Source organism: Vulpes vulpes, chromosome 16 (genome assembly GCF_048418805.1).
Source record: "Vulpes vulpes isolate BD-2025 chromosome 16, VulVul3, whole genome shotgun sequence".
In the NCBI taxonomy this organism is placed as follows: domain Eukaryota; kingdom Metazoa; phylum Chordata; class Mammalia; order Carnivora; family Canidae; genus Vulpes; species Vulpes vulpes.
The window spans coordinates 91736485-91757512 of NC_132795.1; the positions used below are offsets into that span (position 1 = coordinate 91736485).

A 21028-nucleotide genomic window follows, 5' to 3' on the forward strand; every position below is an offset into this window, starting at 1 on the left:
TTAAAATAGTTTCCTAGTCTTGTTTCAAAGATGCAACATTTGCTCTTACATCTCTATGGGGATTAATTTTAAATCCCTGAATTTAATTCTGTTTATTGCACTGTTCCTGATTCTTTATCTTTAGTTTTTTAAACTCACACACAGATCTTGGATTTACAGATGGAGAATTTCTTCAAAAGTATCATAACCTCTAGCTTTCTGGTTATATTTTAAAGTATGTTTCTTTAAAATTTGATTGGAAAAAATAAAAAATAAATAAAATTTTAAAAATTAATTGGAAGCTTGTTATGGTAGACTTATTAACTAATAGCTCCACTATAAGGATATTGGTTAGCACATCTACCCTTTCAAAGGAAACTACCAAATAACAGTATCTATTGCCTTTGCTCTGGGTCAACAGGTGGGGGAGGGGTATGATCTATTTTTTTGGAGGGGTATGATCTATTTTTTTTAGAGAAGGATCTCTTGGGCAGCCCAGGTGGCAGAGGTTTAGCACTGCCTTCAGCCCAGGGTGTGATCCTGGAGACCCAGAATCGAGTCCCACATCAGATTCCCTGCATGGAGGCTGTTTTTCTCTTTCTTTTCTTTTCTTTTCTTTTCTTTTCTTTTCTTTTCTTTTCTTTTCTTTTCTCTTTCTCTTTCTTTCTTTCTTTCTCTCTCTCTCTCTCTCTCTCTCTCTCTCTCCCTCTCTCTCTGACTCTCATGAATAAATAAATAAAATCTTTAAAAAAAAGAGAGAGAAGGATCCCTTAAACAGGTTATACAAAGCCATATACCTCATGCCAGAGAGGGGAAAGCTGGGGAAAAGCTCACCATTCCAGATACAGACTCTCACTTATTCCCCTTATTCAGTCTAGCCACCTCCCTTCTACTGTGTTTTGTGTTTAGGATCATCAAGTCCAGAAACCCTCTGGGTTGGTGTTTTCAGAAAATATCCTATTTCATTTGTTCTTTATACAAACTGCCTCTAGTTTTCCTGTTTTACCCCACATCTTATGCCAGGCTAATCTCTATGTCTTCTATTTAAACTCTTACTATCTTTTCACTAAACTTTACTATCTTTTTACTTGGTATTCTACAACTTAGTACTCATTAGTGTCTTAGTGATTTTGTGTATCTATATTCCTTGACTAGGTTATACTGGGGACTCAGCCCACATCTTACACTTCCTTAGTGCATCCCATAATGGTTGCACTCAATAAATACAGTGTGATAAGTTTTATAGAAGTAATATGCTGTTTCTAATAGTTGTAACTTAAGGTCATGGTTTGTTAATTATGATTTTATGAGAAAAGCAAACTGATTTCCAAACTGATTTCCAATTTGATGACAGGAAAGATCAGGTAATGATGTATCAATTCTACAACTGAGGAAAGTATGATAAACTGAGTTCCATAAACTCACAATTTATCTATAACAGGCTTAGAAAAAAAATTTATATTTTTACATAGCATGTCAAGTAATTCATTACGAGAACTAAAAAAGAAAACTATCTCTTCTTGACCTTAAAAAAAAAAGATTTGTTTATTTTAGAAAGAGAAAAAATGAGCAGCGGGAGGGGCAGAGGAAGACGGAGTGAGAGAATCCTCCGACCTCTCACTGAGTACAGAGCCAGATGCAGGGCTTAATCTCAGGACCCTAAAATCACAACCTGAGCAGAAACCAACAGTCAGCCACTTAATCAACTGTGCCACCCAGGCATTCCGCTGGCATTTTAAAATTGTACCTGGAAATGTGGAACTGTTATAGAAAGAAACAGGGGTACAGCTAACTATATCATATACTTTTGTGGTTGACTGTACATATACGATTCAGATTATTTAATCTAAAATCAACATATGTAAAAAAATAAAAAAATAAAATAAAATCAACATATGTGAGGTCACATCTATCTTAATGATAGCACTGCTTTTATTTTTATTTTTTTTAATATTTATTTATTTATTATTTATGATAGACATAGAGAGAGAGAGGCAGAGACACAGGAGGAAGGAGAAGCAGGCTCCATGATGCCAGGAGCCTGACGCGGGACTCGATCCCGGGACTCCAGGATCGCGCCCTGGGCCAAAGGCAGGCGCTAAACCACTGAGCCACCCAGGGATCCCCGATAACACTGCTTTTAAATAATTATGCAATAACCTGTAAAATGAATGTGACTTAAAGCACAATAAATTAAGGAATTTAAAAATTCCACCATAGTGGTATACAATTTAATAGTTTCCTAATGCTGAAACTATTATTCCTCTTGTAAAATATTTATAAAATGAGTAGTTTGTAAAAAGGTTTAAGAAATTCAAAGTGGAAATTATGAAACACTTTCTTAAAATAATTTTAGGAGAACAAAAAAAAATATGTGATATGTGAACAAAAAAAATATGTGATATGTGAACAAAAAAAAATACTTTAACTAAAACTCTAAATTATATTTCATACTTTTAATACATTTCAAATTAGGAATAGGCACAGTCTGAGGGCACCTGCGTAGCTCAGTGGTTGTGTATCTGCCTTTGGCTCAGGTTGTGATTCCAGGTCCTGAGATCCTGCTTCTCCTTCTGCCTATGTCTCTGCCTCTCTTTCTGTCTCTCTCATGAATAAACAAATAAAATCTTAAGGGAAAAAAAAAAAAAAAAGGAAGAGGCACAGTCTGAAAAGCCAACTTTAAAAAAGTTTTCATACAGAACATATGTACAGGTAAGTTTTGATTTATAAACTTTTGAATTTGCAAGTGGAAGGAATTATTTTTAAATGGTACGATTTATAGTTCATTGGATCAACAACATGAACTAAGTGTTGGTTATGATGACAAATCTCATTATTCAACAAAGGGAAAAATCCAAGCTCAAAATGTATCTCCTGAAGTATTGGTATTGTCTTGCTAATTCCTAAAAAACAACTAGGAAAGACAACTAGGAAAAAGTCTGTAAGCCTTAAATCTGCCATTTTGGAGGGTGGGGTAAAAGATTTACATTGGTTAAGGAGTGGCCACAATCAAAGAGTGAAAGTTCAGTTATGTTAGCACCAAGGTACTGAGGAAATTTAATTCACTCCCTTTTTTAAGAGTATCTTGTGGTCAGTAGTTGCCATTTTAGGGCTAAATATACGGGGAAAACCACTAATAGAAATTTAAGTCCATGTTATGTTTGGAGTTACCACACTGGATGGTGCACAATAGGAGGGCCCTTGAGTAGTTGAGGAATACTTAATTTGCAACTAACAAATAAGGTTAAAGAGATCCTTTTAAAAATTTAGCTTGAGCATCGAATTTTTAATTTACTGTAATATTAGAGATTTTTAGGATAACACATATTACACACATATTTATAGAAGACTTAGTTCACTGTATTGTTTAGAAATTGAGAAAATGGATATATAATGTTAGGAGGTCTCTCATAGACCTTTAAGATGTGGGTACTAGCACTGAGGAGGGCATTTGATGGGATGAACACTGAGTGTTATACTATATGCTGGCAAATCAAACTTCAATTAAAAAAGAGAGAGAGAGAGAGAGAGAGAAGAAATCTGAGTGGGAGACAAACCATAAGAGAGTTTTAACTTTGGGAAACAAACAGGGTTGCTGAAGGGGAGGTGGGTGTGGGGAACAGAGTAACTAGGTGTTGGTCATTAGGAAGGCTTGTGAGATTATGATCACTGGGTGTTATATGCAACTGATGAATTATTTAAAACGATAATGTAATGATATAATGATGTATTATATGTAATGATGTATCATATGTTGGCTAATTGATTTTATTTTATTTTTTTTAAAGATTTTATTTATTCATAGAGACACAGAGAGAGAAAGAGAGAGGCAGAGACACAGGCAGAGGGAGAAGCAGGCTCCATTCAGGGAGCCCAACGTGGAACTCGATCCCGGGTCTCCAGGATCACACCCCGGGCTGCAAGCGGTGTTCAACCGCTAAGCCACCAGGGTTGCCCGGCTAATTGATTTTAAATAAAATTTTTTAAAAATAAAAACATGTGGGGGACTAATCAGGATGATCAGGTGGAGGGCAAGTTATCTTACTAAAATATATAATCACATCAAGAATATGCTGGTAGTAAAAGGGCTATTTTAGGAATAATTTATCAATCATACAAATGAAGCACACAAATATGACAGGCCGTAAAGAAAGATAAATTTCATTGGAAAAATTAAAAGTGACGCTGGTACAACAGCCAGAGAAGCCACTATTGTCAGTTTGCTATAAATTATAGAAGTAATTTTATATATATTCTATCATGAAAATTTCTTTTCTCCATTGAATTAATAGTGAAAGACATCCTTTGCCTTATTCCCCCTACATACAGATACATACAAACTTGCTTAAAAATCAAAAGGTAATAATGTCTATTTAAAAAGGATTGCCTATTGGGATGCTTCACTGCATATTTTAAGATGCCTGACATGTTCCAACTTACCCTGGGTGATGGTAAGGGTGGAGGCCACAAGACAGACCTCTTACTACGGGTAGTAGGCTTGCCCTCCAGTCAAATAATTTCAAGCCTGCTTTTAAGGTGAGTAATGGCATTGAGAAGTACAATCTGAGCTGTACTAAGTTTAAAACTTCCTGGAGGATATTTTGTATTTAAGTTTAATGTTTGATTAAAACTTTAATGAAAACAAATTATGAATTTTTAAATAATCTCATCCTTTTGAATAGAATCCTAAGTCAAATTTAGAAAGTATTATGGTTCTAAAAATATTAATTCAGCCTTGCAAATAGTCCCCGGAAAAAAAATAATTTCTGCCACTTGAGGAAGTAACTAGTTAGTTACCTTTCATGAGTAAAAGCAGGCTAGATTAAACAAAAACTGAGGAAAAATTAGAGTCCATTAAAATGATAGTCTAAAAAAATAAAAATAAAAATAAAAGGATAGACTATGTTCCAATATTCAATTATATTCATAATAACTACAAATTCAATGTATATTTATGGTTAAAGCCATGGGCCCAAACTTCAAACAATAATAGTTAGACCTAAAATAAATCATATTATAAACAAGAATTTAAATTCATATAGGAATATTAATTTCATAAAACAGTTGTAATTATTAGTAGTCCTAATGTAACTTCAATTACATGTATGAGTAGAATATGACTAGTGATTCTTTTAATCACAAACAAGTAAGGCAACTAGTATCTCTTAAGCTTATAAACAAAGCTAAGGCATTTTTCCATTATTTTCTGATCAATGGTCCCTAAATATTATGTCTAATTATTAAATCTAGACCCATTCAACACGTAGCTCATGTTGTCTAGGTCCTAACTGTGCTGTCTAACAGAATTTTCTAAGATGGAAATGTTCTGTATCTATACTGTCCACATGACAACATGTGGCTACTGAGCACTTAAAATGTAGGTAGTGCAACTGAGGAACTGAATTTTTAACTTTATTTAATTAGTTTAAATTTATTTTTAAATAGCCACAGGTGACTGGTGGCTATGGCATTAAACAACATAACTTAGAGGGTTCAAAGAATATCAGCAAATGTCTTGTTATGTTAGGTCTAACTATAGTCCGCTTGTTGATTTCCATAAGCATGGTATTTACAAATGCTTACTCAAAGTAATATGCCAAAAAACCTTTTGTCCTGTGGTTTTATCTTCACTCAAAAATATGATTAAATCTATTCCAGGAAACATCCAATCAACATTCAAACAAATCTGAACAAAAAATACCGTCTGAAAAGACTTTTATTAGCTGACATATTAGCTGATGCTAGTTCATACTGTCAGCACAACTATACTGATTAATGAGGCAGCCTGGTGGCCTCTGTCAATCTGTCTAATGTTGGTTCTAGAATGACTAGAATTCAAACTCTGAAATATCCACTCCTAAAAAGTTTTTGTCCATTATCTATCATAACACAAGAATACCAATTACTGCATAGTTTTCAGCTCCATTGGTTAAACACTGCAAAAGTATGCCAAACCATTTTACCCGACAGACATATTTGTTCTTCCATTTGCTCAGCACACAGTGACTGTTTTGCATCAATTCCTGAAGGAAACAGAAAAAGAGAGAGTGCAGTTGGCTATATACATTGTTGTTACCAGTTAGAGTGCTTCTGATTTGCAAGCACCAAGAAAAAAAAAAAAAAAGATCAGCATGCCACACAAAGATGCAACTGTTTTGGAACTCCTCACTAGACAAAAGCAAAGCTATCATCACCAGGAGAGCTGATCCTTTATGAAAATTAAAACTGTTGAAAGATGTTTTAAAACAGATTTGTTTGTTGCCATTTTTGAAACTTTTGGAAAGATACCTCCAACTCCTTGAGTGAGTCTCGAAGTTTTTCTGGGCGTCTATTTTTGAGTGTCCACGGATAATCTCGTGCTGGCAAATGAAACATGTATTACAGTTAGTTAAACATGATTTAAAAAGGAAACTCTGCTTAGCAGTGTGCCTTAGGAGGATTAAAATAAAACACCTCCTTAATTGAGAGGAAGTGGGCTTCATTTCCATCATCAAATAACAGCCTTTTGAGAGGCTCTGTCATAGGAACAGGATTTTTACAACAAAACCACCTCGGTGATCATAATTTTATGAAGACAACCAATACGGCTCAGAGAATCCCTGGGAAAGTTTCCTACTCCTGGAAATCTAGTACCTAATTGTAAATGACCAAACTCTTTACCAGAGAAGTAACTTTTTCATACAAATAATTAAAAGGTTCAATCCAAAAGAAATTCCAAATTCTGTAAGTAACCCTCTCCAACCTGAAAATTCTTATGAGTGAATGGATATACCGAGGAAAGAAATAAAACACAAAATGTGATGCATAGAATATAAATTTAAAAGTAAGCATCACCTATTAAAACTTTTTTATCTAAAATGATCCTCTTGGGCAGCCTGGGTGGCTCACTGGTTTAGTGCTGCCTTCAGCCCAGGGCGTGATTCTGGGGTCCCGGGATCGAGTTCCACATCAGGCTCCCTGCCTGCTTCTCCCTCTGCCTGTGCCTCTGCCTTTCTCTCTCTCTCTCTCTCTGTGTCTCTCATGAATAAATAAATAAAATCTTTAAAAATAAATAAATAAATAAATAAATAAATAAATAAATAAATAAAATGATCCTCTTTAAAATGTATATGATTCAATAATGATAAGCCTTTCTTTTGTTTTAAATGCACTTAAATAAAAGATAAAATTATTCAGTAGAATCTCAATCTTAGCGTAAGACAAACTAAAAAGTTTATTAAAAGAACAAAATGTTAAATTCATTATAATGATATCTATTTCATCAAGAAAGTGAATTCATTTTTTAATTCTCCTAAAAAATATTTCTAAATAAGAGCTGTATGTATGCATTTATGTTCTGTGTATGTACTCATAATATACAGTATATACAGACATTTAAACTTTACAATAGAATTACTATATATCTTATTTCAGCAAATTAATTTCATTCTATAAACCTAGTGTATGTGTAGAGCATATGTGCAAAGTTTTAAATTTATACTGCAGTTACTAATGCAACATTTAAAAAAATTAAATGTGAGCTCACCCACTTAAAACAAGGGAAGAGGTAGGACTTTCAGCTCTACCTGTAAAACTTAAATTGTATTTAATTTCAAGTCATTAAAACCACTTTTTTTTTAATTTTTTTTTTATTTATTTATGATAGTCACACAGAGAGAGAGAGAGAGAGAGAGGCAGAGACACAGGCAGAGGGAGAAGCAGGCTCCATGCACCGGGAGCCCGACGCGGGATTCGATCCCGGGTCTCCAGGATCGCGCCCTGGGCCAAAGGCAGGTGCCAAACCGATGCGCCACCCAGGGATCCCTAAAACCACCTTTCATTGTAGCTCTATTATATACATATATATATATGTACTTATACACCTGAGAAAAGACTATAAAGAATAAAGTGCTAATAATGCTATTCATTACAAATTTTCTTTTTTAACAAATTTTCTTTTCTTTGAATGGGTAAAACATTAACAATTTAGGCATGGCATATAACAAAATGTTATCAGAATTTAAGTCTGATACATTTCTTTTAAATACATTAAGTGACATAAATATGGTTCATCAAGAAAGTTTATGTTTACACAGGTATCTCTCATCAAAACTGGATAGAGATTTCTTTTTTTTTTTTAAAGATTTTATTTATTTTATTAATGAGAGACACACAGAGAGGCAGACCCAGGCAGAGGGAAAAGCAGGCTCCATGCAAGGAGCCCAATGTGGGACTCGATCCTGGGACTCTAAGATCACACCCTGAACCAAAGCCAGACGCTCAACCTCTAAGCCACCCAGGTGTCCCAAAACTGGATAGAGATTTTAATGGTCTAAATTAGAAATGACTAACAAATGTAATTCTCACTCATGTTTATAGACCTAAACAATGGGAATTTAGAATTAAAAGAAATTTGGAAGGAATAACATTTCCTATTTGTGCAGAAAGCTTAAAATATTTTTTAAGACCTAATCTTCAGGGATTATTAAAGTTCTAGTTTTATAATAATTTCAAAAAAGTAAAAATAAGCTTACATTCTGCCAGCTTCTGCTTTTCTTCTATGTTACCATGCTCTGTCAGTGATACTGTAGCAGGAGAGAGAAGGAAAGAAGAAAAATAACTGGAAATTATTTTAATTAAAATACTTTGTATTTTTAAATATGCATATATAATGTGTATTATGCACATTGTTGAGATTAATAAATTATGCTAAATTTTTTTAAAGGCAGTTGGAAGAAAACGTCATAATGTGGATGTTTTCATTTCATAGAGGTATTTCCTAAATTTGTAGTGAAAGGGCTTACACGGCACAACTGGTGGGCCAATATCCTGAGCTCACAATCTCTTCGGATAGGGAAGAGAACTGCAACTGAGTCCAAACAGAAGTTAGTTCAGTCTGTCATCAGAACCATGAAGTTAGTCTATTAGCCACCAAGCTACACACACAGGATGCCCACACAAGCCCCACTTCAACAGAGACCAAAACAGGAAGTAACTAGCTAGAAAGACCTTTTGGCCCATCATGAAACTTCTGGGATTAACAGGATTAATCAGATAAAGAAAATTGATCATTCACTCAGAAATGCCTATTTCAGATATCAGGTGAGGATCCGGGAGGCCAGCAACAGTGGGACCCACGCATTAACAATGCCCTCTACTGGAACACTGATAGATAAACGTGAACAGACTGTCCAGTTATCAGTTGGATCGGCAGTAAAATGAAAATTTTCATGTTCTTTCACAGCATTTTCTCAATATTGCTTTATTTTACATAGAACAGCTATCAACCTCAGCATTTTTCTAAAGAACTGAAGTGACTTTTTTTTTTTTAATTTTAGAATTTATCTAAAGGTCACACAAAGAGTTTTTAATGGTCAGTATTTTATAGTTTAGAATATTTCATTTATAAAAATTAGTTTAGTAGAATAGATACTTAACCTGGTGGGTCTTTCTTGTCGTAATACTGGTAGATCCCAATGTCTCTATCTATGGAAAAGAAGAAATAACATTAGATTATGGTAAAAAGTTTATTATATGGCAGGACTCGGGTGGGGTAGGCAAGGAGGACAGAAACAATCTTTTTGAAACTAGAAATAAATAAGATAGTTCAAGAGTATCTGGACATGAGTTCATCTATTCTAGGGATATTCAGGAACTGGAAGTTTTATCAATCTAATTTAAAAAGATTTATACAAAACTAGAAGAGCATGAGGAAAGAAGTAGTAAAAAAAAAAAAAAACTGAAATCAAGGAAGACCAACTTTTCTCTTTCACACTTCCTCTGATATTTTTCACAGGGTGCTACCAAAAGGAACTGCCACTAAGCAATGCCAAATGAAATTAGAGGATGGAAAAAAAAAATGCCCTAACTGTTGGATTCTGAGCTGTTGTTTTCTTCTCTCTACTTTAGCTTAAATCTAATATGGTGCTTGGGGGAAATTTGCAGGAGAAAAAGAAAAAACTAGAGGAAAGTACGGTTAAGTTATCTGAAGCTTGTTTAGATGCAAAAAACCTTCCAAACTCATTCAAGGTGCTATCCTGGGGCCATGGAAGCAAAGCAAGGCTTACTAGATTTTGAGAGCACCAAGGACCCTGTCCTTGCAATTGAATTACAGCAAAACCAAATAATTGTGTCCATTTTATTCCTAGCTGTGAATAGTGAAATATTTTTCTCTTTGAAGTAACATTTATCTCCCTCCTTGCAAAATAATTCTAGTTACTAACAAAAGGATACAACAGTTTCTAAAGAAGTGGAAGCAGTACAGGCTGCCCCCTAGTGACTGACTGCTCCAAACTTTCTCAAACTGAATGACGAAACTTCAAAAAAATGTATTACAGTTGTAATTTTTATTTTTTTAAGATCATCTAAGTAATCCTGCACCTAACGTAAGGCTCAAACTCACAACCCCAAAATAAAGAGTCACATGCTCCACCAACTGAGCCAGCCAGGCACCCCAATACAATTAACTTTTAAACAGAGTTTTTAAAAATAGTAAATCCTGTGTACTTATTAAAACTCCATTCTATTCATCATGCCATTAATTGGGACATACAATTTTTTTAAGGTTTCATTTATAAGTAATCTCTACACCTAACATGGGGCTCCAACTTACAACCCCCCAGGTCAAGAGTCACGTGCTCTACTAACTGAGCCAGCCAAACATCCTGGGACATATCATTTTAAAGAATACAATCTCTTTCTATTGGTTAGATTAAAAATATCTGGGCAGCCCTGGTAACTCAGCGGTTTAGCGCTGCCTTCAGCCCAGACTGTGATCCTGGAGACCCAGGATCAAGTCCCACATTGGGCTCCCTGCATGGGGCCCACTTCTCCCTTTGCCTGTGTCTCTGCCTCTCTCTTTGTCTCTGTGTCTGTCATGAATAAATACGTAAAAATCTTTAAAAAAATAAAATTTAATTTAAAAAATAAAAATATTTAATAAGGGGTGACTGGGAAAGGTCATAAGTAGGGCTCCTAAAATACCAATAATATTTTATTTCTTGGGTGATGATTTTATGGGTATGTTCATTTTTTGATAGTTCAAAATATATCTTTATGATCTTTATCCTTTTCACATATGCTCTACTTCAATAAAAAGTTGAGTTAAAAGAAAATCTAAGAACCATAAGCATTATGAACACATGTAACATTCTCTAGTGTAATATTCCATCACTAGATACAACCAAATATTTATTTATTTATTTTTTAAATTTTTATTTATTTATGATAGTCACAGAGAGAGAGAGAGAGGCAGAGACATAGGCAGAGGGAGAAGCAGGCTCCATGCACCGGGAGCCCGATGTGGGATTCGATCCCGGGTCTCCAGGATCACAGCCTGGGCTAAAGGCAGGCGCCAAACCGCTGCACCACCCAGGGATCCCCAACCAAATATTTATAACTCTAGAACAGAACTATGAAGACCATAAAGGGCCCTGAATTCTTAAAAAAAGATTTTTTTTTTTACTTAACTAATCTTTACAGCCAACATGGGGCTTGAACCCTGAGATCAAGAGTCCCATGCTCTTCTGACTAAGCCAGACAGGCACCTCAAGGGCCCTGAATTCTGTGCACAAGTCTGATCTACTCCATCTTACCCAGGGTGGCCTGTCAAAACCCAGTCATAGACTATGCTGGATGAGGAAGGTGTCCAGAGAGTCAGCCTGATGGTGTGTCAGAACCCTAACAGGGTGAGAAGGACATTCACATGGGGCAATGGCCTCATGACGGGTGCCAAAGTGAGGAAGACATCCACAAATGGAGGTAGCCCAAAAGGTTGTATCAGAACTCATGTGAAAGAAGAGGGCATCTATGTAGGGGAGGGTATGGTCAGAGATAGGAGGCTAAAAACAAAACAAAACAAAACAAAAAAAAAGAGACAGGAGGCTAAATCCATAGAGAATGGATTAAGTAAGCAAAAGATATGGAAACCTCAGGTTTCTCACTCTCTGAATAGAGAAATACAAATACAGAAAGGAAGAAAATTAGAATGAACCCTGTGGTGGTAAATTAAAATCAGTTTTTAATATATAGAGATAGATGCAAAAATGAATGTGGATATAAATATGTATACATACATATATACACACATACATTCCCTAGGCTCTGCCCACTGAGAGCCTGGTTAACAATGACACTCCAATAGCAGTAAGCACACTTAAAGAACACCCTGGCTTCTAGACACCTGTCCTCTAAAAGGAACAAAGCAGAGTGCCTAGGTGGCTCAGTTGGTTAAGCATCAGACTCTCAATATCAGCTCCGGTCTTGATTTCAGAGTCGTGAGTTCAAGCCCCACGCTGGCCATAGGATTTACTTAAAAAAAAATACTTCAAATCTCAAGCATAATGAAAGTATGTAACTGGGTTACTAACTTAATCTAAATGGCAAGAAAGGCTTTTCTAGATGACTTATTAAAGCTGAGCCCTTAAAAAAGGAGGATTTCATATGGGCTCAAAGACAAGAATGTTCCCAAAGAAAATATATAGGCCCTGCTAAAGATCCACTTGAGACTGAAGACCTTACTGCATCCTGAGGCCACTGTGCACTACTGTGAGAGTCTTCTCTAAAAACCATACACTGTCTGAATAGGAGAACTAGAGACAGAGGACTTTAGGACAGATGGAAGGGCAGGGAAGGATTTTACTAGGAATGTAACAGAAGACTAGGGGTATAATGGAATCCAGATAAAACTGACCAGATTTCCAACTATGGAGTCCTAGCTGGGTAAGGAGATAATTGGTGAGGGGAATAACAGAGTAGGAGAAAATAAAGGGACTAAGAGATTGATGGACTGCCTTAGGCTCAGGGCATGATCCAAGAGTCCCTGGATCGAGTTCTGCATTAGGTTCCCCACAGGAAGCCTGCTTCTCCCTCTGCCTATGTCTCTGCCTCTCTCTCTCTCTCTCTCTCTCTCTCTCTCATGAATAAATAAATAACATCTTAAAAGAGAGACAGAGAGATTGATGATCTCAGAGAAGCATAAAACCTAGGTAATATGGGAGTAAGGCAACAAGATGAAAAAATAGGCAATTATGATTAGAGAAAAAAAACTTCAATTTAAGATTCCAACTATACAACAATTCTGGCTTCATTATAAGAACAAATAATAATAAAATGTTTCACTTTGCAAATCCTTGTTTTGGAGAATGTCAAAATAGCTAACAGTACAGTTTCATTAAGATTTAAATTTTCAGGGATCCCTGGGTGGTGCAGCGGTTTAGCGCCTGCCTTTGGCCCCAGGCGCGATCCTGGAGACTCGGAATCGAATCCCACGTCGGGCTCCCGGTGCATGGAGCCTGCTTCTCCCTCTGCCTGTGTCTCTGCCTCTCTCTCTCTCTCTCTCTGTGACTATCATAAATAAATAAAAATTTAAAAAATAAATAAATAAAATCTTTAAAAAAAAGATTTAAATTTTCAGAAATGTATTTTGGCTAAGGATTCTATTGTTTTTTTTTTTAATGCAAGAAACAGAAACATAAAATATAACACAGAAAAGGACCTTAATCTCTTCAAGCTCACTTATTCCTTTCATAAGAAAATTATACCTATATGCAGTTGAATGTATCTATCATACTTCTTTTTAATTTTATTTTTAAGTAATCTCTATATTCAACATCGGGCTTGAACGCACTCTCCAAGATCAAGAGTAACATGTTCTACTGACTTCTTTTTATTTTATTTTTTTAATTAATTAATTTATTTTTTTTTTTAATTTTTATTTATTTATGATAGTCACAGAGAGAGAGAGGCAGAGACACAGGCAGAGGGAGAAGCAGGCTCCATGCACCGGGAGCCTGACGTGGGATTCGATCCCGGGTCTCCAGGATCGCGCCCTGGGCCAAAGGCAGGCGCCAAACCGCTGCGCCACCCAGGGATCCCTACTGACTTCTTTTTAAAGAATATTTGCATTGATACCATTTTGAGCTTCCTAGAAAAATATCCCTAATTACATATGATATTACCATTGTCTCTAGGGGTATAAAAAGATTGCTATTTTTGGCTTTCAATCTTTTTTAAATATCTAATTCAAACATGTGCAGGCCTTTAAAAAATTCAGGTATACTGCTAAAGTCATTCAACATGAACAACACTGTGACACTGTATCTTCTGGCCCTCAATATCTACCCCCCAAGGGACGCCTGGGTGGCTCAGTGGTTGAGCGTCTGCCTTCAGCTCAGGGCGTGATCGTGGTCCAGGGATCAAGCCCCACATCAGGCTCCTTGAGATGAGCCTGCTTCTCCCTCTGCCTGTGTCTCTGCCTCTCTTTCTCTGGGGTTCTCATGAATAAATAAATAAAATCTTAAAAAAAAATACCTACTCCCTAGAGATAACTATTTTCGATTATGAACTGTTTCTTCTCTATATTCCTTCATTTTTGCAAATAGTATTCTCACTCTGTAATTTCTTGATTCTTCAGTTGTAGGTATTATCTATTGCCTATCCACTACGGAAATTGAGAATTCAGTTATCTTTTACCACTATGTTCCCCTCCCTATCTACTAACACTTACACTTCTCCCCATCCTCCCCAAACAATTAGAGCACAATTTTTGGTTAAGTCAGCGCTAACAATGTTAATGAATATCTAAATTTTATTCACAACCAAACCATGGGGTAGGTACACTGTGACTGCATTTCCTTTTTTATATAATGTCCCTGACATTAAAAATTGCCTTGTTTTTTATTGCTTTAAAAATATATTAACACTAATTAATCTCCAATATACTCTAACATTATCAATGACCAATCAGTATAATCTTTTCATTAGCAACCTTTCCCCTCCAGCCTCATGATCCCGTACCATTCTGGACTAACTTCTGGATCTGATGCACAGACACTGTCTATTTTCCTGTAAAGACAGGTGTGTCTTCCTCTGTCTTGGTTTAATTACCTTGTTTGGCAAGACACATATGTTCTGGCAGTTTAACGAGAAAAGGAAGGTGAATTTGGTGAGTATTTACATAGCTGAAAATGTTTTTTTCTCACAAATGACTGACTAGTTGTCTAGGAAATAATTGTTGGAAACAATTTCTCTCTGAATTTTGAAGACATCATTCCATTGCCTCATAGCTTCCACAACTGGTGTCAAAAAGGCCAAGAGTAATCCCAATCCTTTGTATGTGATCCATTTGTTCGTTCTTTGCTATAAGGTCTCTGGGTTTTTTCTTTATGCTCAGTGTTCTGAAATTTCACACTGATGTGCCTTCATAGATACCTTTTCCATTCATTGTGTTCAGTACTTATAGGCCCTTTCAACCTATAAACTCATTTTCTTAGTTTGAGGAAAATTTCTAGAAATATTTCTTTGATAATTTCTATTTTTTCTATAAATTATATTTCTATAATTTCTCTTTGCTGCTTTTCCCAGAATTAGCAATTGAGCTTAGAATTCCTATGTTGAGACTTTACTAGTCTTTTCTCTCCTGTTTTTTAATCTTCTCTTTTGTCACAGCTTTCATTTTTTTCTATCATAATTATGTGTATTTCAACATAATTATGTTTCCTTGATTATAAAAATAATATATTATTGTATAAAATTTAGGAAATAAGCAAAAAAGTTAAATGTCCCATATTTCCAATCTTCAGAGATAGCTACTAATAATATTTTGTTGTCTCTCCTTAGAGTTTTTTCCTCTACATATATTTTTTACTAAGTGTTATAAAAAAAATATTGTTGTAACATTTCTGTTTCAAAATTATTTTAATTGTTGGATAAATACAAATGATATGTAATGTAAAAAAATAAAAGATTAAAAACATTAAAAAATAGCAAATCTAAAAAAAAGAACATTATCTTTTTAAGCTTCCTGTGTACTCCTTCCTATTTCCATTCTACATCCTCTCTTCTCAGAGCTATATTAAAATTTTCTGTCTATAATCCTAATATTCTTTATAGTATTACCATATATATTTGGTATATTGTTTCTCCTAAAACAATACATTATTTAATTTTGCCTATTGTTTTTGAATTTCCTCTAAATGCAATCATACTGTTTGTACTCTTCGGCAACTTACTTTTAAAATTTTTTTGCCCAATATTATATTCCTGACATTTATCCATGCTGTTGCATGCAGCTGTAATGCATTCGCCTTCTCTGTTGCATAAATGTTATTTATCCATTTTCCTATTCGCCTTCTCTGTTGCATAAATGTTATTTATCCATTTTCCTACTGGGTTGTTTCTAGGGTCCTGAATCATAAACAGTACTATTATGAACATTTTGTTACATGTCTCCTGGTACACAAGTGTCAGGGCTTTTGCTAGAATATATACCTAGGAGTGGAATTACTGGTCAATATGTGACATTCAGTAATTGTATCAGATAATGCCAAATTGTTTCCTGAGGTGGTTGAACCAGTTTATATTTTCAATAGCAGTAAAATAAGCTCAATTTTTTCCTGTGTTGTTTTGGGGGTTTATTTTTTCTATTTTAGAAGAGAAATTTTTTTTCTTTTGAGTTAAAAATTTTTTTTCTGCTATTTTTAATTTCCAAGAGTTCAGAATAACTTTGCAGTGTTTTCTGAAACTTCTGGATTTTGTTTCTTGCTCTTCATATTTAAAAAGAGGCACTAGAAAACTGATTAGAAGTTCTGTGTACATGAATAGGGGTTGCTGACTGGTGGGCTTTACTGATCAGCCAAGGACCAGGGTGTTTCCCCCTCAAATGTCAATGTCAATAGGTCTTCTCTCTGGGGTCATACAGTTGCTCTAGGCCCTCAAACTCCTTTCTTGGAAAGTGTACAACTGGCTGCGACATATTTCAGAATCAAATGAGATTAAGAGGACTTCACCCATCAGTATGTAGGTTTCCAATTCATCCCCATTTTCACTTGAGCACCTATCCCCTGTCTTCTTCTCCTGGAGCTAATGTCTCCAAGTTTAGAGCCTCTCTAATTAAACATTTCCACATGTATGAGAGGTGTCTCATACTTCTCAAGCAAATTTTCAAGTCCCTTTGTTGTCACCCTCCTGCTGCATCCTCATCCTTTTGCAGAATCTGGCATCTCAAATTTTTGTATCTTTCTAGAATTTTGAGACAAATTGGCTCTTTGGAATTCTCTTCTGTAGACATTTGATATTCTGATTTTTAAGCTTTGCTAATTTCTCCAGCCCTCCTATCTTCCAAAAATTGCCCAATTGCAATTGTCTCCTCTTGTATTCTCTTCGTCCTTATGGGTTTATGCCTTCTTTATTTTAATTCATTTATTCTCATTTTAGAAGAATTTGGGGAGGAAGCAAATGTGTGTTAAATCTACCTTGTTGAACTGGAAATTCTATTCTTAACATTTTAAGCAAAGTAAACTTAGTGAAACTATAATTACATTTGCAAGGCAAACCATCTTCTTAGTAATGATGCTAAAGGCATATAAATAAAACATTCCTCCTAGAGTTGTTTCAGTTAACCAAAAAGGAGAGGATTTTCTAAAAGATGTTTCCTAACAATACATATTTTATGCTATTATACTAATAGGCATCATTAAAACATACTTACATTACTCCTGTCCCCAAAAATATTAAATGCAAAGAACATAAATATAATTAATTGTACATCTTAGCTGTATGTTTGAAATATTACCTTAATACAGAATAGAAAAACCTTTATCACTAGCTAGCCTGCAAATATTTATGAATATAAATCAGTCATTACAAACAATTCCAGGAAAAATTGAACATGTATGTATCTTAAGGGGAAACAAATATTAGGCCTATAAAATCAATTTTCACAACTGAAAATCTAACTCAAGCTGAAAAAATAACACTCAGAGTAACTAAAAAGAATTATTTTTCATTAAGTGTAAAAAAAATGCAACTCTAGCTATACAATACAGGCTCTAACCTTTACTAATACTTACAGTGTTTTAACTTATATTTGAAAAATATTGAAATTAACCCAGAGCTCATTTACCCCCAATGTGTAAGGTATTCTTCAAAGACCACAGGTGCAGTTCAGTCAAGCAGAAAGACATCTGATGGCAGAAGAAATCTCTGTTCTGTTTAAAAAATAGTTAAAAAGAGATGCCAATTAATTATCCTCTATTGTCAATAAAACCAAGACCTCCTAGGAAAACAACAGAATCATTTGACACTACTCATATTTGAGACATGAGGTCCATTAGAATAAACATATCTTAACATATCCTTGGTTAACAATCCAGAAATAAACTCTAGAAAGAAGAAAAATATACTCTTCCTAAATGTACTATGCCATCTCACTGAAAAATGTGGTAAGAAGAATCTATGTATTTGAATTTTCAATAACTTGTTGGATTTTTAAGGCTATGAGTATATTTAGAATTATTTAGTATTTAAGCATTTTTAAAAACATCTTTAAAAAAAGGAAAGGAAACATCTGTTAGGTAATTATTAAATACAAACACATTTTGTGGTGTATTTTTAATATACAAAGCAAATATTTATGATCTTCCACATATAAACAAGCTAATTAAAATGGAATTGGCAAGGAAAATATATACAGTTACTATTATAAGAAACATTTACTTAAACGTAAACTATGTAAAACCACATTAGCATTCAAATTAGTTTGTTAATCTGCATGTCATGATAGATCCAGATATTCTACTCAAATTACATTAAGAAAGAAAAAAAAGAAAGAAAAAGATAACAAAACAGTATATCAAATATTTCCTTCTAGTTTTATTTTTTTTTAAGATTTTATTTATTTATTAGAGACAGAGAGAGTGAGAGAGAGAGAGAGAGAGTCAGAGACACAGGCAGAGACACAGGAAGAGGGAGAAGCAGGCTCCTTGCGGGGAGCCTGACGTGGGACTTGATTCCGGGTCTCCAGGATGAGGCCCTGAGCTGACCACGGCGCTAAATTTACCGCTGAGCCACCGGGGCTGCCCTTCTTCTAGTTTTAATATCAAGATATTATTGGATATTACTGATACTTTTTCATGAGGTAGTACCTCATTAATTTGGAATAATTGGAGAAAGGTCAATATGAATCAGAAAAAAAGTCAACGTTTTATATTTGAAAGAAATTTATGTAACTTCCAAATGTTTGCTTAGAAATACATATAGTACTATACTGTATGAATAGTTTGCTATATATATTAGAAATATGTAAACTATTGATATTTTCTTCATAGAGATCCTAAAGGAATTACTCTTTCCAACAAATTTCTGAATAACGAAGAAAGCTTGAAAAATATCTTATGACATCTTTTAAACAGAGGAAAGTCCCCAGCTTCTTTAACATTAGGAGTGACTAAAAATATTTCCCATACTATTGATATGGGTGATAACCCAAAATTATTTTAGACATACTACAAACTTCTTTCATCCTTACCTTCACTTTTACATTTGATGTCAGGGTATTTACAATAATCAAGAAACAGATTCATGTTCAAATAACAAGATGCAGTGTACCAATACTGAAATGGCAGCGCGAACAATGGGAGAGCATAAAGGCCAAACCTGCCTGGAACAGTGGGGCTCTGAGAAAGCCACAGAAAAGTTGTGAAATGTTAGCAGGACCTCAAAGAAGCATAGGATTTTACCAGTTAAATGATGATATAGAAAAGGATGATGATGATAACAGGCAACAGGCAATACTTGCTAAGTACCGATCTCATTACAAGCATTGTTCTTAACATTTTATATGTATTAACTCATTTAATCCTTGTAGCTATCCTCTGAAGTAGTAGAATGAGGAAAATGAGGCACCTAGAAGCCACACAGTGAGAATGAGAACCATTACTCCTAGAATGAGGAAAATGAGGCACTGAGAAGCCACACAGATAGCAGGTAGTAAAGGCAGGCTTTGAATATAAGAAGACTGGCTCCAGAATCTGCGCTTGAAACCAGAGCACTCTATAGTATTGGGCTATCTAAGAGGTGTGGGAGGGAGAACAGTTAGTACTGTGAGTAAAAGGATGGCATATCCCAGGAATCACAGTAGATTAAAATGCATGTAGAAAGTGATAGAAAAATGAAGCTGAAAAAGATAACAAGGAAACAGGCTATAAAGATAATAGAGATTTTTGGATTGATCTGAGTTCACTCTCCTCCTTGAATTTAAGTGCCTTGAAAGGTTATCGATAAAACAAAGGACCCTTCAATCCCCAGATCAAACCTGCTGTAACCAGAAGCTGACTGCCACTGTATACAGATATGAGCAGAAGAGCTACTGGACCTCATTATTATGAAAGAGGATGAATGAAGTTCCTTACCAGCAGGCATCAAAGAACAAGTGATATTAAGCCAATTATAAGTTTTTCAATTCAGTTGAGCATTGTCTCAGAATTGTCTCCTCGGGAGTGACTCTAGTGATGCTACAATTTACTCAAAATATTTCCAAAGCCATATTCTTTGGAATTGTTTTCAGTTAGTTTTATGAGGCTTATTTCAGGATTATTACTTTACGGTTACACTTTTTTTAAAACCAAAATACTTACTGTATTAGAATATGTAAACTGTACCCTTCTCATTTTGATGGATGAAGCCTGGAATGTTTGTTTAAAGAAACATTTAATAAACTAAATAAATATTTATTTGCATTTAGTAAGCTTAATGTATAGATTCTAGATTCAAAATGCCTGGTTTCTTATTCTAACTTCTCAGTTTACTAGCAACTGACATAATTTAAGTTCTCCCAGATATAAAATGGGTATAATGAAGTTCTACCTCAGAACTATTTAAAGGGCACTTTTATTCAATTAATTTATTGTTACCATTGTTGTTGCTGCTACTGCTCAATATGTCTAGCATTATACAAATTCATATAGATGGGGATCCCTGGGTGGCGCAGCGGTTTGGCACCTGCCTTTGGCCCAGGGCGTGATCCTGGAGACCCGGGATCGAATCCCACGTCAGGCTCCCGGTGCATGGAGCCTGCTTCTCCCTCTGCCTGTATCTCTGCCTCTCTCTCTCTCTCTGTGACTATCATAAATAAATAAAAATTAAAAAAAAAAAAAAAGAAAAAAACACAAGAAGTGTATTTCATACAATCTCTCACCTTAGATAGTAATTTCACAAGGTGAAAGGGATAAAAGAATAAGTACAAAGTACATTAGGGGTTTTATGAAGGGAAAACATCTCCTTGTGGAGGAGG

The 21028-nt window shown here is 35.0% G+C and overlaps 1 protein-coding gene across 7 annotated transcripts in view; it reads right to left on the reverse strand.

Moving 5' to 3' along the window:
• Positions 1 to 21028, reverse strand: part of WDPCP (WD repeat containing planar cell polarity effector) — a 448174-nt gene that overhangs the window by 317654 nt on the left and 109492 nt on the right. For 5 of the 7 annotated variants that reach the window (XM_025992718.2, XM_072743081.1, XM_072743080.1 and 2 more), the window contains 5 exons: positions 17861 to 17945; positions 9397 to 9444; positions 8493 to 8543; positions 6268 to 6338; positions 5943 to 6002 (listed from right to left, as the gene is read on the reverse strand). In XM_025992718.2, coding sequence (XP_025848503.1) covers positions 5943 to 6002; positions 6268 to 6338; positions 8493 to 8543; positions 9397 to 9444; positions 17861 to 17921 — 291 coding nt within the window. In that variant the 5' untranslated portion in view covers positions 17922 to 17945. The remainder of the gene's footprint in view (positions 1 to 5942; positions 6003 to 6267; positions 6339 to 8492; positions 8544 to 9396; positions 9445 to 17860; positions 17946 to 21028) is intronic. The other 2 variants (XM_072743082.1, XM_025992719.2) reach the window with 2 other exon arrangements.